Below are 27,794 nucleotides of genomic sequence, written 5' to 3'. Positions count from 1 at the left end.
TTGCTCCATCAAAGACAAAAGAGGAGTGGCATCCGCGCCGTCCCGCAGCAAAATCGACAGGGGCTGGAAATCCTTAAGGAGTGACTGAACCATATAGTTGGAATAGGCAGTCGCACGGACGCAAAAATTGGAAGCAGCATAAGAACGCTTCACAGCACCCTCAATCCGCTTATCCACAGCGTCCGTAGGCAAGGCGTCCTCAAACGACCAAACCTTGAGAAGAGAGGCCAGCCATCAGATTATCCACCTTCACAGCCTGAGGGAACTCCGCAGAAAAACCCTCCAGAGGGTAACGCCTAGACAGGAAACGAGGAAAAGCAGACTTATCCACCTCCTGCCATTCGTGGGACAACACCTTGCGAATAGCACTGTGCAAAGGCAAAGAATCCGGAACAGGCTGGACATACTGCGTGAAGAAGTCATCCTCCAAAACATCAGCGGCAGGAGGAGAGAACCCCAAATTGGACCGAACATGTGCGAACAGTTCAGTGAGCTCAGCACCCTGAACAAAACGGCCACGCACACCCTCATCCTCCTCAGGACCCAAGTCATCCTCAGGGTCAGCTTGCGGATCCACAGAAACACTAGGTCTCTTGGGAGGAGGAGCAGCCGCATCCCTAGCCAGGAAAGCAGCAGCCACAGCCTCGCTGACAAGGAGGCGCAAGGCATCCAGAGGGGACGCAGAAGAGGAAGCCTCAGCATCCATCAATGCACAAGTCCAAAAACCACACCAACAGGCAAAAACAAGGACAAAAAAACACACAAGAAGGACCCCATATATACAGCATGAGGACCCGAACACCTGTGGCAGGTAAAGCAAAGGGCCGGCATAAAAAGCCCAATCAGCAGCCAACACGCCCCCTAAATGCACAATACACCGAAGCGCCAGCCAGAAAAGCCCCAGCCCGCTAAAGCAGGGCAAAAAAGGACCACAGGAAACCCAGGAACGGCCGCTAGAGCAGGCCTACCCAAGCCCGGTGAGCGCGACGGACAAAAAACGGCCGCTAACGCGAGCCGCGTGAGGAACAACAGCCCCAAAACAGAGACGGCCGCTAACGCGAGCCGTGTGCAAAAACACAGCCCCTAAACACAAGAGGCAGAGCGGGGACACCGGCAAAGCATAAACAAGGCGGCCGCTAAAGCACGCCGCCGCCAGAAACAAACACAGCAGGGAACTTACCCGGAAACACCGGCAGCCCCCGAACAGCACAGCCAGGAACGCGGTCTGAAGATCGCAGAAAAAAAAGAACAGGATGTTCGTTTGATGCACTTCCCCCTATATAGTCACGTGATGGTGACATCATCATAGGGGGAAGTACAAACAGCTCAGCTAGGTAGGGGTTTCTGTGGAGCAGACTAGCTGCTCACGTATAAGGAATGGGACGGGGAGACAGGACGAGGAGGTAATGGAGTGCATGTAGAAAAAGAAAAACGTTCCTGTTCTTCCTTTTGACAGTTGTATATAGTGTGACCTCAGCACAAGGCTATTTGAGTGCTATTCATGAGCACCAATTATAGTGCACACGATCAGATTTTTTATTTAATGGCCTGGGAAGTGATATGCCCAGAATCACAGGATGTTGAGAGCAGATGCTGGGACTCGAACCTGGACCCCCATCTGTGCAATTCTGACCCTTAGGACACATATGCCTATGCACGCTCCAGGCATAAAAGTGGAAGGGTATTGTTCTTGGGAAGGACACTGGAGTCAAGGTGACAATGTCCTGCACCCTGAGAAGTAGAACAACAGGGAGGCCCCTTACTCTTAATCGGTCAACCTCTTCCGAGCCCTCCATTACGAGCAACAGAACAACTGCCAGGGCCGCTTGTATTACTAAATTACACAAGCCCACCAGCCCTCCATTGCCTCTGGACAATGGCCTGGGAGGGGATTGAGTATAAAATACAGATGCTGGGCCAGACCATCCATAGGGGCGAGGGCTGAAGTGAAGATGGCCCAAGTCACATCATCATCTGGCCCACACAGTAATCCCCCAGTATATACTCACCCTCCCTCGCCCACCATGCCCCCCTGAATGAGAAGGGCTGTGGGCGAGGTAAACATTTCTCAATGGCCTGAGCAACACCTGGCTCCCATGGAGGCTGATTCTTCCACACAATCACTCGCTCCCCAGCCCACCAATAGGGCGATAGTTTGGCAAGGCATGGAATCAAAGAGAGGCCACAGACGATCATCGCCCTAAGGCCATTTTTCCCACGGCGGCAGCTAGGCTGTTTTACTCTCCCGGTCCAGTGCCTTCTGTGGTTGGTAAAGAAAAAAAAACAGGACGCCGAGGGCACTGACACACCGGCCCTTCGGCCAATGCCTGACTGCCTGCTGTGCCAGTCCGTCTCTGCCAGTAATTCTTTCACAACCAGCGCGGGCTTCGACCTGAAAGGAGGGGGCAGCACTGTCCGCCACTGTTCTGGGTGGAAGTTTAAGAAGTGACTTAGCAGTTCTGGGGAACACTGTCCTCCAGGCCAAAGAACCATCTAGGGATTGCCCGGTGCAGGCTACAACCCAGCCCCTCATTATACGTTTTTATCATACATTTTTGTAATTAGATTAATTTTATTGTAATTGTAATTTTAATTGTAGCGCTTACTACCCCACCCGAGGCGTCAAAGTGCTTTTTCTACGAGTAGCACGCTACTCCAGAACCCATAATAGATTAGTAAAGAATTAGTATAGTGAAAATATGAAAGTAATTTGAGTGGTTGATTTGTTGCTCAGTTATTTGGATTGAGAAGGATAGTGGAGGAATAGAGGGAAAAAGGTTTATATTATAGCGCTTACTACCCATGATGAGGCATCCAAACGCTTTCTCTGCGAGTCGCATGCTACTCCGGAACCTATAAAGTATTAGTAGGGAATTAGTATAGTGATCTATGAAAGTAAATTGAGTCAGTTATTTGGATTGAGAAGGATAGTGGAGGGACAGAGAGAAAAAGGTTTGCATTTATATAGTGCTTGCTACCCTTTATAAGGTGCTTAAGTGCTTTTTCGGCAAGTAGCACATTGCTCCAAAACCCATTAAAGCACCCATATTTCAGAAAAAGTTGCAGGTGCTCTTTAAATGTCAGTCAACATAATCCAACAGTACCATGAAATTGAAGTAAGCTACTTGACATGGCCCACTGCACAGCTACCCATCCAATCCCTGTATTTAGAATCCGCAGCTTTGGGAGTTTGGGGAGGTTCGCCACCGAAACCAGGTTAATGTTGATCATGCCGAGGAACTCCAAGTTCTCAATCACCGGGGTGAGCCCTGTGATCTGTGCTGGCAGAACCATTTCATTAACTCAAGTGTGTGATTCGCCAGATGGCACAAACAATTCTCTTATTTCAGACTATTTATTTGCTCACTCCCACTATCTCTATTTCTCCTTGCTTAACATTGAAGGACGGTAGCCTGTTAAACAAGCATTGGAAAAGCCAATAGGCCTTTCCTTTTTGACCTTATGTCTTTGCCAATGTTTTTTAGACAAACTGCTCAGCACCCCTGATGCTGTACATTATGGTAAACGTAAAACAAAACACCAAACCTTTTATATGACTGGCTGTGTCATTTTGTAGGCACGCTTACTACGCATGCATGCACCTACAAAAGGAAGTGGCTATTTTTTGTTTGATTTTTAGTTACTGAAGCAAATTGGAACAATATCTAAACAAAACACGCGCACACATTTTTAATTTTTTTTTAATTTAAAGTGAGGGGCTGGTTAGAAGCAACAGGAGCAAAGCAACAGGGGAGGTCAGAAGCAACAGAAGGGAAAGTGGAGGACATTGAAGCAACACACTGGAGGGCAGAAGAGAGCGCAACACTGGGAGAATGAGGAGACAGAAACAATAAGTGGAAGGCATGCATGTGGAACCAACCTGTAAGAGGATTCTGGGACATTACAGCAGCAGAGCAGAGGCAGATGCAACCCAAGCACACTGGTGAGCGCAACAGGGAGGGGGTGGGGAGAAGAGCTTGAAGGAAGGCAGCAGCACGAGGGGAAGAGAAATAGACAAGGAAGTTAGCTAAAAAATATGCACTTTGAGAGTGTTTTACACACAAAGGAAAAGTAGTTCTCTGACTTCAAGCACAGACACTCAAACCTGGTGAAAAGGCAATGCTCCATGTGAGGAATAAACACAAGATTGACATGCTAGGACACAAATAAGTAAGCAAGGGGCGGGCTCCAAGCCCCTCTTTGTTCATAATAAGCCACAATGTGCCTCGCAACAGATACCACAGGTGAAAATCCCTGAACTGGCTAATTTATGAGGCAAGAATTCAACTAAAGATCGCATGCATGATGCATAGAGCCCTACATTTCAATACCCCCAAATATTTGGCTTAAAATAGAAAAAGCAGGTGCTTGCAGACCGTCGCGAAGCACAAACTCCCTGCTACTGAAACAGAGTGTTTCCATAAAACGAAATCAGGATACAGAGCTTTCTCTGGTGTGGCACCTAAGATATGGAACTCTCTGCCACCGGATGTTCGCCTGATCACATCTCCCGTTTCCTTAAAAAAAGAGAAGCTATCTTTTCTGATGAACAAGTTTTTACCCTAAGCTATCACTTCTCTGTTTTATTGATTGTAACCATACCATTGACTCTTTTTAGGAAGCTAGACCTTTTCTTCGCTGACTACCTCTGAAAACAAGAGTAGTAATTTGTTTATTCTCAAGACCCTTTACTTCATTCATATATGTGATCATGTAAGTTACTTCAGTTATACCCTACCCTCCCTTCTTGTAAAGCGCTCTGATACTCACTATGGTCATGTTTGTACTATACAAAATTGTTATGAAGAAATTTAAAAAGTAATAAAATTAAGGGTATTTCTGGCAGGAGTGCATAAAGGTGTGTTACTGCTTGAGCATGTCCCTTGCTTTCAGGTCTGCATCCCCACCACCCGCTTTTTCCATGTTAGGTGAATGCCCAATATTTTTCTTTTGTCATCATGGGGGGCTTACATTTCTGATGTCAGTCATGTCTAAATTTGCCTTTTGAATATATTTTAGATAAACTTACAGTGCTTCCTTCTGCCATCTAGTGGTTGGGTTTAGGAAATGTTATCAACTCTAGGTGCTGTTACCATGAACCATAACAATAGCCCAAAACGTACAATGCCCCGTGCTGTAGACTCATAATCATTTTATTTTTAGGTCGAGCGCAAAGCAGCGAAGCACCTATTGCCGGCGTGTTTGGGGGAATGTGAGACAGCGTTCAGGCATGAGCCTCGCTGTCTCAGATTCCTCCTCGAGGGTGCGCACGGCGCCGTGCACCTCCCCTGCCTCGCATTCACAGCCTCTCTCAATCACACACAGTCACGCATGCGCACACACATTCCCACGCGCACACACTCACCCCCCTCCCCCCCAGGCATACACACACAGGCAGGCACACACACACACACACACACGCACACACACGCACACGCACCACCCTCCCCCACCACACACGGGGCTCACGCGCACACACACGCGCGCACACACAGACACACATATCCCCCCTCCACTCGCCGTGCTCTTTTGTCGCGTCGCCTCGCTGAGCTCCTTTTCTCCAGCGCATCTCCACACGCGGGGCACTTCTCTGGATCTTCACGCTACCGCGGGGCTCTCCCTCCATGATGGGAGCCCCGCATCAACGACCAACACCGGCCTCTTCCGGCCGCGTCACAGGCCCCGCCCATGTCACGGGCAAGGATGCCTGACTTCCTGGTTAGTACTTTAGTTTTGCGCGCTGCCGCTGCTGTTCCTTTGGTTCTGGCTTACGGCAGATATGTGTACACTGGGGCCGACAGATGATCATCCTTTACAGTCCCAGGCAGTAGCGTTTTTCTCATGTATGGATGATGTCCGAATGCCAGAGAGTTGAAGCAGTTGAAGAGCGTTTGAATGGCTTAGAGAAGTAGGATGTCCATGCCGGGGAACGTGACCAGGGAATCCGCTTAGAGAGACGGTTTGATAGTGTCCCGCACTTCCTCCAGCAGCAGTCCCTGTGTACTGGAGGTAGCGGGGTCAGTTCCTTTGAATGTGGGGGTGTGGTGTTCATCTATTCTGTGATCCAGTTCTAACGGCAAGGTAATGCCTACAGATCCCCTCTACTCCTCTATGATTGATCCTCCAGAGCAGGGATCTGGAACCTCCGCCAGTAAAAGGCCTGTAGGGACAGCTGTGGCAGCCCTTGTGTTACGGGAGCAGCACTTTTGGGTCGATCGCAGGGCTGAAAAGTGTTTTGACGGTGCTTCCAACTGCTGATCGCTGATGTATATGGCCAGCAGTTTATATGTTTGCAATTCTTTGGCTTCCTACCAAGGGCTCGTGCTAGAAAACGTGAATGCAAGGTATGAACCTCGTTGCAAAAAGTCAAATGAGTCTGGCAGAGAGTGCAACTAATCTCCAATGTGTGAGACATGATGTTATTATTATTATTATTATTATTATTATTAATTGGGTTTTGTTAAGTGCAAACAACCCGGAGGCCTCGTAGCGCTAAGTAAAGTCAAACTGAGATAAGCTGGATGAAGGAATTAAATGAAAAGAAAGGTTTTCAGATCCTTCCGGAATTTCAGAAGGTTAGGTTCACTGCGAAGGGTAGTGGGCAGAGCATTCCAAGCCTTGGCGGCATTCCAGGAGAAGGAGCGTCCGCCCCATCTGGTTCATTTGATTTTATTCATGGTGGCCAGACAAGCAGTACTAGAACGCAATGTTCTGTGGGGGAGGTAAGGAGTTGCAAAAGAACAGATCATTGCTGGAGCGGTCTTCCACATGGCCTTGTGCATAATGCACATAGATTTAAATAGTACTCTAACCTTGATAGGGAGCCAGTGGAGTTTTTTGAGAGCCGCTGTGCCTGATTCTCGCCTATCAAGGCCCAGCAAAAGGCGGGCTGCCGCATTTTGGGTAACCTGGAGTTTCCTAGTTGTAGATGCAGGGGCCCCAAGGTATAAAGAATTCCCGTAGTCCAGACGGGACAAAATAATGGCTTGCACCATTATTCTACGGGCTTGGGAGGGAAGGAGTGGCAACACTTTCCTAAGCATGCGCATAAGACCGAAGCAAGTGGCGGACAAAATAGTAGCTTGTTGTGTGAAATTTAGATTTGCATCCAGCCAAATGCCCAAGCTCTTTATTTGGGTTTTTGATTGGGGCGGGGTACCCATACACAGGTGCCAATCTGGTAGGGGACTAGGGATGGATGAATTGCCCAAAATCATTAGCTCCGTTTTCTTGCCGTTAAGCTTCAGATGCGAGGTGGTCATCCACTGGGTAACCGCTATCAGGCAATTACTGAGATTATGAGGGGAAGTATTGGGCTGGTTCATAGATACAACCAGTTGCGTGTCGTCGGCATAGGTCACTATGTCCAGCCCGAACGAATGCACTATGTCAGCAAGAGGTTGCATATAAATATTAAAAAGGGTAGGGCTCAAGGCAGAGCCCTGGGGCACACCTTGGTCGAGAGGCCACGTTTTTGAGTGGTTAGTACCCTCTACTACCTCAAAAGAACGATTCTCAAGAAAGGACTGAAGCCAGAGAATGGCCTTTCCTGAAATTCCTATTTGATGCAGGCGGTGAAGTAGAATGCTGGTGTTAACAGTGTCGAAGGCGGCACTAAGATCAAGCAGCATAATTGCTGTGGTGCCGCCTTCGTCCATCTGTTTCCTAGCCAATTCAGTCACTGTCAAAAGGGCGGCCTCAGTTCCTAACTTGGGACGAAAGCCTGCCTGGGAGTCATGAAGCAAGTGATTATTCTCCAAAAATTGTGTAATGGAGACATTAATGTGTTTTTCTAACAGTTTGCTTACCCAGGGGAGTAATGAGATAGGTCGATAATTGGCCATATTTTCAGGATCCAAGGTGGGTTTTTTCAACAATGCTCTGACTTGGGCACATTTCCACGCAGAAGGAACTAGACCAGTGGTAATGGAGGTGTTTAATATATTGAGAATGACAGGTCTGATAGTGTCTATGATCTTTACTAAGTGGCACGGAGGAACAGGATCGATGGGAGACCCAGATTTAACTTTCCGCATAAGGATGTCAAGAAAGTCCTCTTTAAGCAGAGGGAACTCCTCTAGTTTGGGGGGCTTAATATGCGGTAAGATCAGTCCTTCATCATAAACCAGATTAGGTGGGTCAAATGTGGAGGTGATGATCTGTATTTTCTTATAAAAATATTCAGCCTGTTTATCACAACGCATCTGAGCTTTACTGGGGTCGAGGGGAATAGAAGGAGTATCAATAAGAAATTTTGCAATTTTGAAAATTTCTCTCAGAGTTCGACGCGTTAGTAATTTTTTCTTCGAAGTAAGAGGCTTTAGTGCATCTGATCTCAGCTTTATATTTTTTTATTGCTTCGTAATGTTTAATTTTATCTAAATTGCTACGGGATTCCCTCCACGTTCTTTCGAGTTTCCTGCAGACTCTTTTCAAATCCTTGAGTTGGGGAGTATACCAGGGAGAGTCCCTTGATTTGGTCTTCTCTTTAAGGGCTTTCTGGGGTATGATAGAATCCAAGGCCGTATACAGCCAATTGGTATAGTTATCGTAAAGCAGTGTAGGATCAGCCTCAACTTGGAAGGGGGCAGTGGACAGAGACTTGATCCACTGATCAGTGGACAGTTTTGTCCATTCTCTCCCTTGTAGGATAGTACGGGGGAGTACCAGGGCCGAGGTGACTGGCAGCCATAGTATGGGGATCAAAAAATGATCTGTCCATGTAAGAGGCAGAGGAGTCCCTACCTCAAGTCTTTGATCGTTACTGAATACCCCGTCGAGGAGATGGCCTTATTCGTGAGTAGGTTCAAAACCCTTCTGTGTGATTTGGAGGGCCGCCAGATTGTCCAGCAGAGACTTGGTCACTGGGTTATTTGGGTCATCCAGATGGATGTTAATGTCGCCTAGTAGGGAGAAGTAAGGTCTAATGACCTCTGCAACTTCGGATTGAAGAGAATCGAGAAATTTTCCCATTTGATTAGGGGGGCGATAAATAAGGATACCAGAAAAGGTAGCGGTGGGTGCAAAATCCAGAGCAAAATGCATGCTCTCACAATTGGATATTGTAGCCGGGGTAGTCCTACAGTTATAATGGTTTTTGAAGAGGATGCCTAAGCCTCCTCCCCTGCCCTCCGGTCTATCCACCCTCTGAAGTCTGTATCCCAATTGCAGAAGAGATGTAATATCCGGGTCAGAGGTATCTTTAAGCCACGTCTCCGTTAGAAATATGGCATCAGGACTAGATTCTTCTAAAAAGAGTGACATCTGTGCAGCGTGTTTTGTAAGGGAACGACAGTTTAATAGAAACATTCTATAAGGTTTAGCAGTGCATGAGTTGCCCCTATAGCTGGAAAGTAGAAACTTGCAATGAGAGCAGGTACCGGTGGTTGTGCTTGGATGAACAGAGTGCCGACAGAGGTCCTTCACGGGCGGCATTAGGTTTTTTAAGGTGAGGGGATCATAACGTATCGGTATGACTCCATCTACTCTGTTTAGGGCAGGGGGGGGTGGCCCCTGGACCCGTCTGGTCGCGGACGGGCGCGGACGGGCGCAGACGGGCTTGCCTTTGGCGCGCCGCCGGCGCGCCGCCGGCGCGCCCGTTGCGCCTGCCCGCTGCGCCTGCCCGCTGCGCGGACGGGCATGTCTGTTGTTTATATCCGTAGTGGTAATGGGCGTGAGGAGGGTGGGAGGGACGATCAACTGGACCGTCGACCTTCCCTACCAATGTCTCAGGGTAATGGGGTGAAAAGTATTACAAATGAGTTTCTGACACCGTGGAGGCACTACAACACTCTACACATACACACATTTGGACTTGTGTTAATCGTTTTCAGTATGTGTTTTAAGTTCTTTTGCAAAAATGTGTTTTCCCCTCTGGAATGTGTTTTTTTTTTTTTTAGAAATGAGATTACTTTATAGATCTTTCGAGGTCTGGGTTCCATGTGATGGTTGGCAGGTCGAGGACACCCCAGAAATGTTGATCCTAGCTAAATCACCTGCATGTAAATAAGCTTTAGCTTGCGTTTAAAATGTTTAAATTTGCTTTTAGAGAGCACGAGTGTGTGGATGTTTTACCCGTGATTGCAAACAATTACTTGCAGCCAAACAGTTGGTGACTAGCTGTTGAGAGGGGGGAATCAAATATATCAATGGAGAGTAGCTGAAGTAGTTCGCAATCAATTATTGTATTATCCACTTATTCCACATTCCCTAATACCTTGCATGTTGCTAGCATGCACGTCACAAGTGTACACAAAGCTTGGGGGGGCTGTATGTGCAATGCAATAGTTCTCTCAATTGCGAGAGTTTAAGCTATTGGCATTGTAAATGACAATGCCATGTATTTATCTGTTTTAAAAACAGCACATAAATAAAAGCGATTGTCGTTTACAATGCCAATAGCTCAAACTCTCGGAAATGCGAGACCTATTGCATTGGAAATGCTTGTTCTTCCATTGGAACCTGAAGCGTGTATGCTGTCCGGACTAAATGCTAAGAAAACGATTCTTCTCTTGAGTAGGACAGCAGTTTTGACTTGTCATATTTTGAGAATATCCATTAAATGTCTCCAATCTGTGGTTTCCCCTGTCTTACATCAGAAATGGAAAAAACACCATTTAATGTTTGCCCTAAGTGCCCTTAGACGTGTGCAAGATGTTTATTTTGTCTCCTGGCATGACTACAGCAACTTTGTCATTCTTGCATGTATTTCCCATGCCAGACCTCTAAAACAAAGGAAAAATCATCTTTCCCCACATTGGTATAATGATCCGGAAATAGTGGCAGCCACTTGATGAAGAATGCGGGTCAGTATTTGGATAGAGCAGATCTTGGATTTAGATCCGTATTAAAATAGTTGTCATCTGTAGACTTAGTCCAAAATCCTGACGCCTATATATCCTCTGTGTATTTTTCCCCAAAAATACACCACATATTTTAACACTATGTGCATTAAAACAATATTTGTAATCTGTATATCTGCGGCAAACATATATGCATCCTCAAGCCACAGTTCCCAATGTTGGGCAGAAAAATAACACTCCACCTCATGCCAAAGCAGCCTTGGAGCTTTGTAACCCACCAAAAGTAGTGCGCTGTTGAGTTATGCAATTATCTCTTGGTAGTTTGTCAGCTTATCTTGCTAGTTGCAGAATATTTCTAAGGAATGCATTAGTAGCGGCATTCATTTTTAGGTCTCGGCCTGATCCAGCGCATGCGCTGGTCTGGCCGAGACAATTAGTAGCTGCTTTGAAAAATGCTTCTTTCCCGGCGACCAGCTAACTATCACACGCACGAGAGCGTGTGCGCATGCTCGTAATAGCAAGCTGGTGGCCGGCAAGGTAGCACTTGCAGTGACGCGCGTGCGCACCACTCGTGTCACCACTCACGTTTTATTTTTATAATGTCATTTTGCGCTGCGCGGCTTTACTTTTACGGCCGCACGGCCATTGCTTGTTGATAAGTGAGATGACAACCCGCCATTATGCACTGTTATTATTTTAACACTATCATTCATACAGCATCATAATTATTACTATCAAGAAGTTGTTGTCACACGTATTCTTGTGCATTAAGAAACGCTGGAAAATGTGAGCAGATATGTGCATTTGAACAAAACCTCTTTTACCTAAAAATATGAGGGCGGTTGTTCTTTCCACCATACAAGCACCTTAAATGTTTTCAGTTTGCGCGGTTTGCTCGGATAATAAATTGGGAATCCTTATGTACTTACTTGCCTATTAGTGTTGTAAGGAGTTTTGTCACCTGCCCTTCTACTTACCTGCTCCCCACCCTTACTCTAAATGTATTAGTATGGAAAAATCTACTGTAATACCGGTACTATCGGATTGTCTCAGAGTAAATGTTCCCAAATCCGTATTTTTTGAACGATGATGCTGGAATTAACACCCACAGTTGAATATATGTGCACCCATGTAAAATAGGTGTAAAGCAAGTTCATGAGTGGAAACTGAATATGAGCGGATTCGGTTTATTGTACCTCGCTACCAGTTTAAGGTTTTATGATAACACATGGTTTTACATTATCCCTGTTCTAGACAGCAGAGGGCACTGTGGCCGCGTGCAACATGCGAAAGCAGTTATGCTTTTGAGCTCTTCTCATTTACGTAATGCTGTCCCTTGTAAAATCAGCTTCAGTATAATTACTGTTGGACTCTCCACTTTATGCCAGCAACATAAACTCTTAATTTCAGAGGTTGCATCTCGGTACACAATATGGGAAACGAACGTGATGCTTGAAATGTAAAAGCTGTTTATCGAGGGTAAATATCAATACTTTGGGAAGCATCATAGGAAAAAACAGGTTATTTCGCTTGACCGTGATTCAGTGTCTCTTTCTGTTGCATTGGCACGGAGAGAGAAGCTTGGAGGGGCTTTGGCATACTTAAAAACCAAGCGAATACATCACATACTAAACGTCTTCAACAGTGGATATACTCTTTATTCTCAGTTCTATTCTCCGTTCACTTTGCCTCATTGAACTAACCTGCGAGGTGAAGTAAATCCATCCACTGCGTTATTGGTATCTTCATCAATGGGCTACTTCGTATTCACCTTTTAGTGAAGTGCAAGGACTTAAAACCTCAGTCATTGCCATTTCTGCTACGTTGGTACCATGTATTTGATGGTTCTCTGGTTTTGCGACTCGAGTGTTTTTCATTGCCCGTCTTTTAGTTGAGTAGTTGTGTATATCAAAGAAGCTGAACCCAGCATCACACATACAGTTGTCAAAAAGAGTTTATTTAATTTGTTGTTTCGAATGTGCTTCCTGTTGTGCAGCTTCTACACAACTGTACTGTCAACGGCTACAACCAGGGCTCGAGTTGGGGTACCACGCGGGTGGACGGTGTTCCCCCCACTTATTTTACCGGGAGCTCGATAACTAGAGCAAAAAGAGCCACACATTCACTCTTTGGCCTTTCTGGGGCGAGGTCTGATCCCATTCAGAATGCTGCTCACGCGCTGGCTTCTCTGATGCAATCACATCTAAGGGGTGAGCGAGGAGAGGCAATGAGTCTGATGGTGCAAGCCAGCTTTCGTGGGGTCACTTCCTGTCGTGACGTCAGCATCCCCCCACTTCTTTTTTTAGGACTTCAGCCCTGGCTACAACTGTCTTGTAGTGTGGCATACAGCCTTCTAGACATGCAGCCCTCGCTCGTTCACTAGACTCCTGACCCAAAAATGCAGAACTAGTTTGACACCTCTCATTCAGCGGCAATAACCTTTTCTAGTCTTTTCTTCGCTGGATGTCGAATTGTCCTGTGTTCTCGTTCCTAGAACGAAAATGGGGGTCAATCCACTAATTTAGTTGGGAGCATGCACACGGCAGGGATTCTGATATACTTATATCAGATGACAGAAAATAGGGGCTGTGCGACCCATTAAAGGTGGGGTGTCTACAGCTGAGCTACTCCTCTCCCCCCCCCCCCCCCCAACAATACCAAGATACCAATTCAAAGATTAATCAAAGTTGGTATCCTGAGCAGAGCCATTGCAACCTTCTAAAAGCCCAGATCTCAGTATACTCCTAGATTACATGAGGTGGCATACACCTGCCCTTTTAACTGTTCCTTCCATTCTTTCCACCTTCATTTTGTATAGAATGGCACCTCAGTGTTAAAAAGAAACAGTCAAAGGGCAAGCAGCGATGTTGCAAACAGATTCTTGCCCTGCTTTCATTGGTCCAGATAGGACATCGGCATTGTAGAGATTGATAGGTGGCTCGTTTTTCACTCATAATTAAGCTCATCTCTGAAAGATATGTACCTCAAGAAAAATCGTCCCGCAGTCGAACCCAGACGCATGTACTTTTTTCGCAGTCTCCCATTCCCAGACTACATTAGGGTTCTTCACAATTTTGGTAAGCCAAGGATCCCAGTGTAAAATGCTTTGAAACCAACTGCTTGACTGCAGCTATAAAGCACACACTAGCCTGGTGAAAGTTTCTTGGCACTATATGACACCCTTTTTAACCGCTCTTAGGAGACAGAATGATACATTATCTGCCCATTGCAGCATCGTAAAAGGGTCATCATGACTCGGTAGCAATGGCAGCTGGCATCTACCAGGATGGGAGGAGGGGAGGAAGGGGCTGCGCGCCCGGGAAAATATTATTTAAAACAACCATTAAAAATGCAATAGGTATCGAAATTCATTAAGTTAAAGCCATTTGCTTTGCTATAGAATACCATTAGCAAAGCAAATGGCTTTAACCTAAAGGCGAGATCTATTGCATTTTCAATGCTTGTTTAGAATGTATGTAGCTCCTGAAGGGTAACACGGCCAGTACAACCGCAGTTACTCCTGCAGGTGATGCACTGGAAGAGGTTGAGGCCTTCACATACCTGGGCAGTGTCCTAGACAAGCATGGCGTCACAGGCGCCGACATGAAGGCAGGAATCAGCAAAGCAAGGGCTTCCTACATTAAGCTAAAGGAGATCTGAAGCTTCAAGAACCTAACGCTGCAAACCAAGATCAGGCATTTTAACACCAATGTATGTTCAGTCTGTTCTGTGTGGGGCCTAAACCTGAAGGATAATGTTGACCACCACCAACAAAGTCCAGACCTTTATCAACACCTGTTTGAGGAAAATCCTCCAAATCCGCTGGCCAAACACCATCAGCAACAATGACCTATGGCAGCAGACTTTCTAACTTCATGCTAGGGAAGAAATCATGAGAATCCGCTGGGCTGGATAGTTCGCACCTCTGCAAGCCAGCACCAAACATCAGAAGGCAGGCCCCCATCTGTCCAAGGGAAAAGAAGACAGCCAAGAAACAACTGTCGCCGAGGCCTTAGAGCTGACTGCAAGGTGATGGGTTACACCTGGAGTCAAATGGAAAGCAGGTAAAACCTTTGTAGAGAGCAATCCCAACTAGAATCCTTGTTCACCAAGAAGATGAGAAATACAGACGTATCCTAGAGTTCTAGAAAAATACCCAGGCCCTGAGGTCGCTACTAAAGCATAAATGCGTATTGAATTGAGATGGGAACCCAGGAGTAGAGATCCACGAGACTTCCCGGGTGGTAATTTAGAGGAGAGCAGTTAAATACTCCATATGCATCCAACATAGGGAGCAATATGTTAAAGCTAATGATGAGATGGTATTTACCTCCTGCCAGAGTTCAGGTGATTTACGGAGGTTCTGACTTTTGTTGGAAAGACTGCAAGGAGAGGGGTACGTTGATTCACGTTTGGTCTTGTATCCACGTATAAAAAATTCTGAAGTAAAATCCTTTCTCATATTAAATCCATAATGGTAATTACTCTTCCCCTCCATCCACTATTACTAGAGGAGTCCAGGGAGAACAATGTTTCCCCCCCTAACATTCCACTGGGAAAGCGGACTTCACATTGCTTGAGGCCTGCCTGTTCACAAGCTCAAATGTGGAACCAGCCAAGAGCCTCACGATTTGCTTAAGGTGTGGTCCATCTTTGCTATGTTCAAGCTTTTGGCTAAAGTTCATGACAAAGTCAAAATTTTGATAGGGCGCAAGTCTCTTTTTGTTACTTATATGAAACAAACCCAAGTATTGGTGGAGGATATTCTTCAGTGTTAGCTGATGACCTATGCTGATCCCAACTGTGTGCTTTTTCTTCTCTAGAGAAAAAAAATCTAACAGTTAAGCGACACTTCGGGAGGCCAAATGTCCCTTATTTTCCCTGTAGCTGAACTCAGATTCTTGGTTACAGTTTTGAAAAGGTTTTCAATAATCTACACTTACTACCATTTTTCTCTATGTCAAGTGATGCCATATGAATCCTCTTTGTAATCCAGGGTTTATCTGATGGCTTGTAAATATTGTGTGATTTCATGCCAACTGTGAAAGTTGTATATTGTTCCTGCAAATCATAAAGGTATATTACTTTAAAATATAGAGCTTCAGCACACAAGGGTACAGGTACAAGCTAAATTCCAGTTTATCATTGTTCCAATTTATGGTCAGTATTTTAGGAATCCTGTGAGAATTCGGCGTGGGGCAATCATGAACAATAGTCAGAATCTTGTCCCCTGTTTTAAAATGCATTGGTTTCAGTGTTCCCTCTTGTTTCTGCTACCCATTTCTCTCCTAATTTGATTACAGTCTTAAACTCTGAAATAAAAAGTATTAACCACAAGCTACAAACATTTAAAAATATTTTTATCACTCAACTCAATTCGAAAATCTCGGTTGAGGCTGATTTTAACCCAGCCACACGTTCATTGGCGCCATTTGCTGGTTTACAGGATAGCACATTCTTTTAATATAAAATTATGGATGGATAGATATATGAATACCTTCTAAGACCACTCTAAAGCAATCACGCCAAGCCCTTGCTGTCTTTATAAGCCCTGACGTCAGGAATATATATTTGAACTTAAATTTGGCCCGGATATTTATGCAAAAAACGTTCTAGAGGCTCAAATGTGGAGTGCCCCTAATGTCTGAATAGGACTACGAAAGGGCAGGAGGAGGGCATGGAGATCTAAAGGGAAGCCCTTGATGTACACTAGATTATTTTGGTGGGACCTTGACTGAAGTGGTTCAGTGCGTCCGTCATTGTGCTTAAGTAGCTATGAATGAAATCCAGGACCGGTGAGCTTCAATGTAAAATGCTTTGTTCACTTTGAAATCCAAGGAGGTCTCCTCTTTCACCTTAAAATGTATACTCCTTTTTATCAAATTCCCAGTAGAGCAGTCTGGTTCGTGTTCTGACTGTAGATTGTAGTAGATGTTGTGGATGTTTATAGTAGGGCAAGTATGTTTTTTCTCAAGATATTTTCTTATTGGGACTAGGATGGCGATTGGTCAGTAGTTGCTAATGATTTGTGCATCTTGAGTAGAGGTTTTGAGAAATGTATGGGGTGGCGGATTTGAAGAGGACTTGGACAATTAATATTTTCAAGTTATAATCTTAGATATCTGACTGTTGGATTAATGTCACTTCAAGGAACCGTTCTGAAGTCTTTTGACTGAGACTTTTGTGATGAATTAAATTTTATTCAACTAAGAACGTGGCTAGTCTGCAAATGCTGCCTTTCAGTTTTTAGGTCTCGGCTAGAAGTGCGCGAAGCGCGTTCTTGCCAGAGAACTTTAGTAGTCGGCTCAGCCGACAAGGACTGGAGACAACAGATGGCCACGCGCAGATTCTGAAGCATGGCAGAGTCTGATTCCGATGCGCGCCTTGGGATTAGGTCGCGCGCGTCGACGCACGCCTTGGGATTTGGTCGTGCGCGTGAGCTTGTACTGTAGACAGCTTACGACGCGACGTGCGCCTTGTAAGTTTCGGTTTCGTTTACACTTGTGCGTTACAAAGGCGCATACTTATAACTCCCTGCTCTTTTTTTATTCTTTCATTTAAATATAAATTACACATCTTCTTGTGGCATGCGTAGAATGAGGTTAAGCAGTGTCCGCGTTCATTTATCTCACGCAAAAAGTTTGCGTCTAATAAAAGCTCTCTAAAAGTTCCATGCATTAGCGGTTTTTTTAAAACGAGTCACGTGCCATTGAGTCAGTTTGCATTCATGCGGTAACATCAAAGATTGCATTTATGCGGTAACATCAAAGATTGTATTTATGCGGTGACATCAAACTTAAGCCTAGCTTCTATAATAATATCTGCCGGGTCCTGTTTCTTTGCAGAATCCCTGAGACGCCGACAGAAGTGTATACATACCTCGGTTTCTCCTGCACGTTCAACACTTAATTACACGTGTACACCCAAGGAGAGGGGGGGGTTCACAAGAAATGCTAATGCACGTGGTTTTCCCCCCTCGGAGAATGAATTTATCACCTCCCTGGGTATTGGCAGCGCCGGCTTCCAGGCTGGAGAACGGGATTCGGGCCCGGGTTTTGTAATCGGCACAAGGTAGAGATTATTAGGCCTCCCTGGCGACTAATTGACTAATGTTGGTGTAAGAAGCCAAGAGAGAGTGCAACCATTAATGTTACTTTCCTCTTATAATACTTCAAAAAACGCCGAATCCATCAGATTCCTGCCCTCGGGCATCATAAGATCTCCGTAACTTAGAAAGTATATACAATCTATCGTGTTTACATTTATTAAATCAGTGCAAGATCGGGGATCTGAACCGAAAGCGTTTGGATCTAGAGAGGAGAAAGCAGAACGTAGCGTGGAGGACGCAGGGCCTTCCTACCACTGGGGAGGTTGCGGTACGGTACAGGAACGCAGCCCTGTGACTGACTAGTCTGCGTGTGCAGCGGTAAAGGTGAAATATTTCCTCAAAATTTAAAAAAAACCTCTAAATTTAAAAAAAGTGAAATATTTCAAGACTAAAGGCGCTGCTGATGGATTGGAGTCAGATAGAGACGCGATTCTAGTCCAGTGGGTTGTGCGGCTGCACACGAGGTGAACACGAGAGTCCTTGGTAAGATGGATGGAACCAAATATTAAACGTGTAGGGGAGAAGGCGGATTGTACAAGTGGGTCTCTGGGAAGGGTCGACCTATGCTTGAGGTGCGCATTGAAATACCTGCAAGGTTTTCTTTAAAGTGCCTTAGTGTTCCAGGGATTGCACTTGTAGGGCACGGAGGCCAATGAAAAGTTCTGCGTGTGCTCTCAGATGTCACCAGTACCCGGGCTCTGGGAGGGGAGAATCGTCCGGTGTGAGGAGTGACCCCGGGCCCTGTCTCCGTGCTGCCTGGGACCCACGGCGGGCCAAGGGCCACTGGCTGGCAGGTTTCTTCGTTAATGGGGTGCACGGAGAGGGGAAGTGGTCCGTAGAGTGACAGGTGGCACACAGCAGCAATGCCACCAGGAGGCGGGCTGACGTGCCAGGGTACAGGCGGCTGCAGAAGCACTCGCGGGGTCCCAGCTGGCACAGAGACACTAATGAGTGTCGCATGGAAGCTGTCCTGCTGGCTGGCCCATGCCATGTGTCAGTAATGTTCACTCCTTTCTGGGCCGGTGCAAGGTACTGGCATGTCAAGGTCTCAGGGAAGTGTGTGTGCATGTAAGAGCTGAGACGTATGCACCCAGGGTCAAAAAGAGAATACAAGCTTTAGAAGGAGTGAGGGCCCCGTGGCAATCAAAGACAAAAGTGCTCCCCAGATACAGGTGTGCTGTAGACACATGTGACCTCATGCTCCCAGGAGAGTGTTTTATATGATGGATGGACTGCTATGCGCCCAGGGTCAGCAGTGGCACTCTATGCATACAGAACATGCGCTTCAGGCATGCATTTAAAGACCGGCGAGTCACCGCAGCAGAAGCATCAACGGATGCTCTCGAGTCCCTATGCACACCGGAGATCTCAGATGAGCGGGTATGTAAAGCTTGACGTGTCCCTTGCTTAAGTAGTGGCAGGCCCTTCGTAAGACTATGACTAAGGACAGGGGGCTCTGCCGGTCAGGGCAGACATGCTTACAAGTTCAGAAGTTGGTAGAGAGCTTGGTGGAATCTTTGGGTACCAGTGGTACGGAGTTAGTAGCTGCACAGACCGCATACTTTGGAAGGACTAGGGGTTCACAGGCAAGAGTTTCTAAGCTGGTACCCAGACATCTGGCATCTAGTGGTCTCAGGCTGGTGTGTGTGTGAAGATGTAAGGACTCGGAAGTGCTCACGATCACACGTGTCACATTGTATAGAAGAGAATATACGGCCTCGAATGGGTGAGGGATGGTGTTAGCAGCAGACTCTCGCAAGTTCTTGGCCTGGTATATAGATATGTAGGATCTGTGGAGCTCAGGGTAGTGTGCAAGTGTGCAAGGGGTGTAGTGTGCCCAGTGTCACACGGGCACACTGTCTACAAGGGAACAAACACTTTGCAATGGGTGAACGGGGGACCATTAGTTCCACACTATCACAAATTCCTGAATTGCTACACATATATATGTGGGATCTGTGGAGTTCTGGGTAATATGTAAGTCTGCAAGTGTTGGAGAGTGCCCAGGGTCACAAGTCGCACACTGCCCACCAGGGAACAAATGCTTTGGAATGGGCGAGGGATCCCCGTTAGCTGCAGACTCTCACACGCTCCTCAACTGGTGTACAGATATAAGGGGTCTCATGGTAGAGGGTAAGTAAGCATGTAAGGGTTAGATGTTACCAGGGTCAGTATTGGCACACTGTGCACAATAAAATATTTGTTGACTTGAAATATTTTCCTGAGGTACATTTGGGGGGTGGACGGCGCCGGAGTTGGTCGATCATATTGTTAATTAGCCAATGTCCGTCTCAGCTGTTGACCGGAGATTTCACTCCCTCTCTGGGCGAAGGTCTGTTTTCAATCTGCATTTCATTGGTTCTGTCTTTTTATCTTTCATTAAGGAGTGGTTGCATTTGCCATGGTTACGATTGCAGTGTTTAAATAACACATCTGAGTTCTGGTTATTCTTTCACTTTTGGTGAATATGCGCACAGTTGCTGCAATTCACAAAAGGAAAAATGTGGGTATATAACTTACATCGCACTATGTAACCTATACATGCTGCAAGCGCGTTTAAAAATGTCCGGAACGCCAAGTGCCACATAATATGCAAATTTGGTGTCGCTGAAGTCATAAAACATCATTAGCCTACTCGGGAGTAATCTGCAGCCAGTTTTAGGCACATTTCCTGCCGAGAAATATAAATCCAAGCGACTCGGCCATTGACTGTACAGTTAGTTCTTAAGACTTACTGCCGTAGTGCAGAAGTGTCAGTAAAAACCCTGAAGAAATAGGCACGAGGGGCATACACAAAGCAGTCTGGTGAGTGCATAGCATATGGAGTGCTTCACACAAGTGTGCAGTGAGTGCCGTTTAAAACAAGCATTTGCAATGCAATAGACATACACCTCACAGTCATTGCCTAGTGCTGCATCCCTTTGCCAGACCACTGCTCTCGACGTGGGACCTTCAGCCATGACATCGCCACTCCGCATTGGGCAGTAAGAATCAGTAGTGTGTGTGTGTGACTGGAAGATATGCAACATATCTTAGGGGCATCGCCAGTGGCACTGGGACAATGATGGTGTGCATAAGAGTTGAAATAGTATCTGCAGCTGTGTTCAAGAAATTTTCTATGGCTGATTAGTACTAAGTCAAGTGTGTAAATGCCACTTATTGATGAGAACACCCACGCCAAGCTGGGTTGTATGTTACATTGAATTTGTATCATCCAAAAAATGTAACGAGACTTATTGTACCGTCTGGGGGAAGCGAGGGATTCCGATCATGGCAGCCAGTTGGCATCCTCTTCCACTTGGGCTACAAGTAAAAAAAGAGCGACACACTCTCATGATTAATCAGCTGCCATCCACCATTAGTCAAAACACGGGCTGGACACATGGATGAGAATGATCGATTTTTAAAAGGCGGCCCTCATCCCCCTTAAGTAGCACACCTGCCTGGAATCTCTTGTTATTCATGTGACTATACTCGTTGATAAAACCACGTTTTCATAAAACCGCAATCTGTCTAGACTTTGTCTTAAATAATAATGTGTCCTTGCTATCGGCTGCGCCCTTAGTTGGAGATGGCTGACACTGTGGCTTGATTGGTGTTTGTGGCATGGTTGGAGGTGAAACATTCAGTATATGGTTTTGTGTTTGGTTACTGATTGATATGTAGATAGTTGGTTTGCTATATCTCTGGAGGCCATGTCCGTTTTGAATAAAACAATTACAGTTAATTGTGTTTGTGCCTGGGTGTTATTGGATTTTATTGTCTATGGCCTGGCAGCCCCATTCCTAGAAGATGGTGAATGGTCTTTTCTTTTAGCACGTTATTTATGGTCTGGTGGACGTGGTACAGGTAAGTTTTTTTGTTGTTGTTTTTTTTTACATGTATTTATTAGTTTTCACTTTTATATGGCGCAAACTTTACCCGCAGGTATCAGAGTGCTTTAAATCAGCATGCTTATAACAAGCAAGACTAGCACTCTATATAACTGCCAACTTTGCTTAGCATAAGCAACAGCTAACCATTCACAAACAGTGTTTATATACCAATTGCAAATTCAAGAAAAAAATATTAATGCAAAGCATTGTCATTTACAATGTCAGTAACTCAAACTTTAATGCTGCGAGACCTATTGCATTGCAAATGCTTGTTTTAATAGAAGTCAGACTTGTGTAAAACTTTAGAATTTGCTTGTCTGGGTGACACTGAAGTTGCTGTTAATTTTTTTACACTGTTTACTGGTCTGATTGTTGCCATCAGTGATCTGAGAGCATTCTTGTTATTTGCTGTGTAGACCGTTTAGTGAAGTTCTGTTACAAAAGTTTAATATTGCTTCGAGCTTTCTGTGTGCGCGCACACGTGTTTGTGTGTGTGTGTGTGTGTGTGTGTGTGTGTGTGTGTGTGTATATATATATATATATATATATATATATAATCTCACATATTAAGAAATATTGTTTCAACTCTTCTGTATTTTAATTTGAGTCTGTAAACCAGTCCTTCTTTTCACTGTGCTATTTAATTTAGCAGAACAGTCTAGCATGTCTGGTTTCCAAAACGCTTATATAAAAAAAATTATGCTGGTTATGTCGAGCCTGGAGGGGTCCGAAAAGTGAATGGAATGTTTGTCAGTGTAATATAAAGCATGGGGGTTACTGATAAGAGACCTGTGTAATGGGAATTTACCCTTCTATTTCTTTACCTTCCACATCAGTTTCCAGTTTCCATTCGTGAGATTAAAGCGAGAAACATTTTATGTTAACTGGTCACATTGACTCTCCCTTCTGACTAGTTTTTTTCGACTGAAATCATACTTTGATTCCCCTTTGAGTTTAAAATGTTTGATTTTTGTGTATTTTCTGTACAACTTGATCTTTCATTGACCATACGTAGTTGATAACACTGCAAATGGATTGATATAAGGTATTTGTGGAAGACAATCTAAACCATAACAAAATGTAAATAAAATATGAATACATAGTTAATCTTCGATGTGACTTGCAAGTTTTCTGCACTTAATTTGATAGTTTCGACTTGCATTGCCGGCTTGGATGCATTACCTACCATATTTTCAGATTGTTGGAGATTTATGACTTATCATATTTTAATTCCTGAAAATCTTTTGAGTTGTATATGTTGGAAGAATTCTTGGTTAACTCCTGCTTTCTATCCTCTATTTTGACTTACTGGTGATTTCTGGTGTTCAACTGATCTTCTTTAATCATTTTTTTCTCCCTCTTGTTTTTTTCTATCTGAAAGACTTTGCGGCTAATGAAGGATGAGGTAAGGTCTAAATATTTCAGCTTCTGCTCACTTATCACTTAACTTTTTCACTCCGTTTCTTAATATTCTCTAGCCTAACTCTGTAACATTTTAGGGTTAAAGATATTAGTATTCCTCTTTTTAATAAAAATGACCATATGATTGTGTTTTAACATCTGTCTACGAGGCCAAGCAATCTTTTTTTACTAATGCATGCACGCCTTTATTGTATCATAACCATACTAAAACACTCCAAATGCTGCTTCTGGCTACTTGTAGAAAGTGGTCGAAGTGAAATACTGTCTGATTCGGACACCGCTAATCAGTTCTGGAATGCTATTCACTGCCAATATTTGGAAGGGCAATGTCCACTAATCATAACGAGGATGATCCTAAAACTACGGACTGGTCAGTAGAGGGCTGGCTGGATTCTAACCATGCAATGTGTACGTTTTTGTAATATTCATTTGATATAATTGTTGATAACTTATGTACTTTCTTAACAGACTGAACAATTATAACCTCCTCCACTAAAAATAAACTTGTGATATCAGGCTGTCCACATCAGGGCTGATTATTCCATGTCAGTAGCTCAAATCATCGGGCATTTATCCCCACAATTTCTAAAGACGTGAAAGAAATTACCTCACTGAACCCAGAGCTTTGCATCTCTTCTACTGTTAGTATTCCACACATAACTAATGCATCTTCGTGGCCGGGCTTTGCTCCGCCGCAGCACCAGCAACTAAGGGCCGGGCCTTGCTCCGCCTGCTCCCCGACCGGGCTTGGCTCCGCCGGGGCCCTCCCACCACCAGTGACGCCCCCAGCAGCGCCGGGAGGCGCATAAAGGCAGCGCCAGTCCCTCGTCCCGCGGGACGCGCGCAGGCACGCGCCGGGAGAAGCCCAGGACAAGGGCGGGGCCGTCGGAGGCCGGGCTGGGCCATGGACTTTGGCTTCTTTTCCATCGGACTCCATAAACTGTAAGATATTATAATACATATCTACTTCTTTTTTGTTACCTCGTCCTCTTCAACGATATTGAACTAAAACACCCTCCGGGTGAGACATTATCGTTCTATTGTACCTGTGTTTTGCACCGTAGTACCATTAGGCCCAATAATATGACGAAGCTTAGGTCATCAAAACCTTCGATAGTAAACGAGACAAGGACAATGGATAATTATCTTGTAAAGGTTGTTAGTAAGATTAATAAAGAAAGGCGACTCTCATTAAACAGGGTAAGCCCAAATGCCTCACCTACAAGGCCGAGTCCGCCTTCAACTCCCTTGACGCAGCTAGATAGTCGCCTTGAAGACTCTATCGTTATTGACATTAATGATATTAATGACAGGTCCATTGTAGTGTCACAGGAAGAGCGGGAAGTCATAATTGACTCTACTTCGAGTCAGACCCCAACGCCCTCTCTATTGCCTTCACCAGTACAATCGCCCGCTCGTAGAGTTGTGCGGGCTTGTAGGAAGACTCCTGTCAAGCGGGTGGTGGGCAGTAGGTAAAAAAGACAGGGAGCACATCAACTAGTAGTGGAAATGGTCCAGAACTAACAAATAATGCGGAGATGAATATTCTGCACCCTGTCCATATTGAGCTTTTGAAAAGCATCATCGAGTCAAAATTAGAAGCCATGATTAGACCTCTTGTGGCTAAATTAGATCAGGTTACCCAAGAGGTTTCTAGGTTGGGGGGCCTGTTAGATTCACACATGACCCGGACTAACACACAAACAAGTCTCGTTACTGGCAACAATGCTATAGGGGCTGTGGGTTCAGCCAGTTTAGGGGGAAATGGGCCAATGACCACTGCACAAAAGCTACCAGTCACTCGACCACAGAAAGCCCCACCTCCCAACCCACCATCAATCCCAGCCCCACTAGTACAACCAGCCCCACTAAACACTGACAGGCAGAATACTATAGTGGGGGGAGCTAAGGATGTGAGAAGTAGGCCTAAGAGAAAATACACAGCTAACCTCCCACCGGAGTGTGTCCCATATACTGTGGTATTAACAAACATTCCTGAGGTTGATTCTTGTCTTTCTGATTCCAGTTTAGAAACCCATGCTGCGTTAAATAACAAAACTTGGCTAAATAGGAATTGTGGTTTCCCGTTTGCCTTCTCGAATGAAATAATTTCCACCCGAAGAGTCAGCTGGATTGGCAATGCTAGAAAGAACTCGAGCGGGGACTGTATTATTGTAAATTTTAAGCACCCGCAACATGTTGCAACAGTCCTCCTCAGAGCAGCCTCCTTACCCTTAGTGGATAACTCTGTATGTGCTAGGCCTCTGGGGTTTTTCTACAATCACCTGGACAACACCCAACGACCATCAACCCATCAGCATAAGCATCCAGCTAATGGGCATAGAAGGGGTGTTGCCGGTTGGGTCCCAAATGTTTTTCAACATCAAAATAACGGGGATCCTCATTGTTACCAGTTGGCTAGCACGTATAATCAATCTAATCAGGCTCTACCACTATTTAATCGTTATACCCCTTTATCATCATTGGAGGAAAATGATTGACTCCCTATCGAACCAGGGAGTACTTTCCAGCTCCCTATACCCTTGTTTAAAATTGTTACTTGGAACATTGCTGGTATCAAGACCAAAGCTGGAAATAGTGAGTGGCTTAATACATTAAAAACTTTTGATATTATCGCTTTACAAGAGACATGGGACCAAGAAAATAGTTTCTCTTTGGATGGCTACAGTCACTTTAGCATTCCTGCATCTAGTAGCGCTGCAGGTAGAGCCAAGGGTGGCTTACTAACTTTATTTAAACTTGATGTAAAAGGAAAAATAACAGTGTAACACAGGGTGCGATAATTGTCTGATTGTTGAACTTTCTACCCAGGACAAGGTTAAGATTTTATTTGTAAATTTTTATAACTCAAATGCAAATGAGTGTACCGGTCATAATTTGGAAGTACTGGACACATTTTTGTCAGCCTACAGTGTAAATGTAAATACTTTTGAAATATTATTTTTGGGGGATTTTAATATTCATCCCTGCACCTTACCATGTATTAGCCAGGATGAAGAAGGTCCGCCCCTCTCTTCATTTATTCACCTGGAACATACCAGGCGGGGGGAGCACTTAGAAAATGTTCTTGCCAGATGGAACTTATATGAGTCAGGTTGCGGGGATAGTAAAAAAAAAGGACCCCTACATTTAAGGGTAAAGATGATGGCACTATTATAGATTATATTTTTATGTCTTCTTATTTGTTGTGTAGGGTTTTAAATTATCACACAGAGGTATCAGTTTTTAGTGATCATAACCCTGTTATTCTGGAATCAAAGCATTCAGATCTACTCTCACTAAAAACGGTGATACATAGAGGGGGTCTAAATGTGTCCGTTAAAGATCAGAGGCGAAGGCTAAAATGGACAAAAATAGTCCCCGAAACATTTCTTCAAGAGATATTGATCAAGGTAGAGGATGAAGTGGCAATATGCTTAGCAAATCGGACACAAAATGAAGATGTTATTTTTGCTTTTGATAACATTTGCATAGAAATCAACCATAGCCTACAGGCAGGTTTAAGTCGGAAGCCGCCTCAAGGTAAAAGGTGGTTTGACAAAAAATGCTCCAAATCCCACGGAGACTTACTTAAAGCCCTGAAAGCTATGCCCAAAAACCGTGCATATATAGCTAGCTTAAGGAGCACTTATAAAAAAGCTATCCTAGAGAGAAAAAAGGAACTGAAAGACGAAGCTTGGGCCCAACTACTCGATCCAGAAACCCTAAAAAATAGTGGTTTATTTTGGAAAATTATAAATCGGCCACTTTTTTTGGGAGAGGAGAATACCTCTCTTGAGGCAAATATTTCTGACGAGGGCTGGATCCAACATTTCAGTAAAATATACTCAGACACTAGCAATGACTTGCAAATCGAGGGTACTATTCACAACGTCGAGGGCCCTGCTGTAATTTTTGAGGCTGTAGAAGTGGAAAGGGCAATAGATCAGACCCTGAAAAATAAAGTGCCGGGCCCTGATGGGGTCCCGGCGGATGTTTTCAAATGCGCCCCAAAATTTTGGCCTAAAATCTTATGTAATGTTTTAATGCTTTAACAAATGACAACATCCCGGACTCGTGGAAAAAATCTATCATTATTCCGGTCTATAAAAAGGGTAACAGGCAAGACCCCTCCTGTTATAGACCGATTTCACTGATTGATTCATCTGTGAAAATATTGGGTCGGGTTATTCTATCTAAATTGAATGAATGGGTGAATGAGAAAGGGGTCTTGTCAAATGTTCAGTACGGATTTAGACCAAAAAGAAGCACGAAAGATCAAGGGCTTAACTTGCACTTATTAGTGGATAAATATACTAGGGCCAAGGAGGGGTCCATGTACCTGGGGTTCATGGACCTCTCGTCAGCCTTTGACCTTGTTAATCGATCAAAATTGTGGCAAATTCTAATTGACATGGGTCTGGACAGGGCTTTAGTAAATCTCCTGGCGGATTTACACTCCGGTCTTATAGCCTCTGTGATGATGCCGTCTTGCTTTCGCGGACCGGTGTTGGTTTACAACGCCTCTTGGATGTATTTGAAGACTTTATGGGTTCTTTGGACCTCAAGATTAATGTCAAGAAGTCT

General features: G+C 44.8%; 1 protein-coding gene across 1 annotated transcript in view; it reads left to right on the top strand.

Annotated features, from left to right (window-relative positions):
• DIAPH1 (diaphanous related formin 1) overlaps window positions 1–27,794 on the top strand; it is a 1,046,618-nt gene that overhangs the window by 79,822 nt on the left and 939,002 nt on the right. The window contains exon 2 of the mRNA XM_078653498.1: window positions 23,167–23,190. Within this exon, the coding sequence (XP_078509624.1) occupies window positions 23,167–23,190 (24 nt within the window). The remainder of the gene's footprint in view (window positions 1–23,166; window positions 23,191–27,794) is intronic.

This window comes from Lissotriton helveticus, chromosome 7, assembly GCF_964261635.1.
Source record: "Lissotriton helveticus chromosome 7, aLisHel1.1, whole genome shotgun sequence".
In the NCBI taxonomy this organism is placed as follows: Eukaryota; Metazoa; Chordata; class Amphibia; order Caudata; family Salamandridae; genus Lissotriton; species Lissotriton helveticus.
The sequence above is the reverse complement of the archived record's forward strand: the minus strand, read 5'-3'. Positions and strand labels throughout refer to the sequence as shown.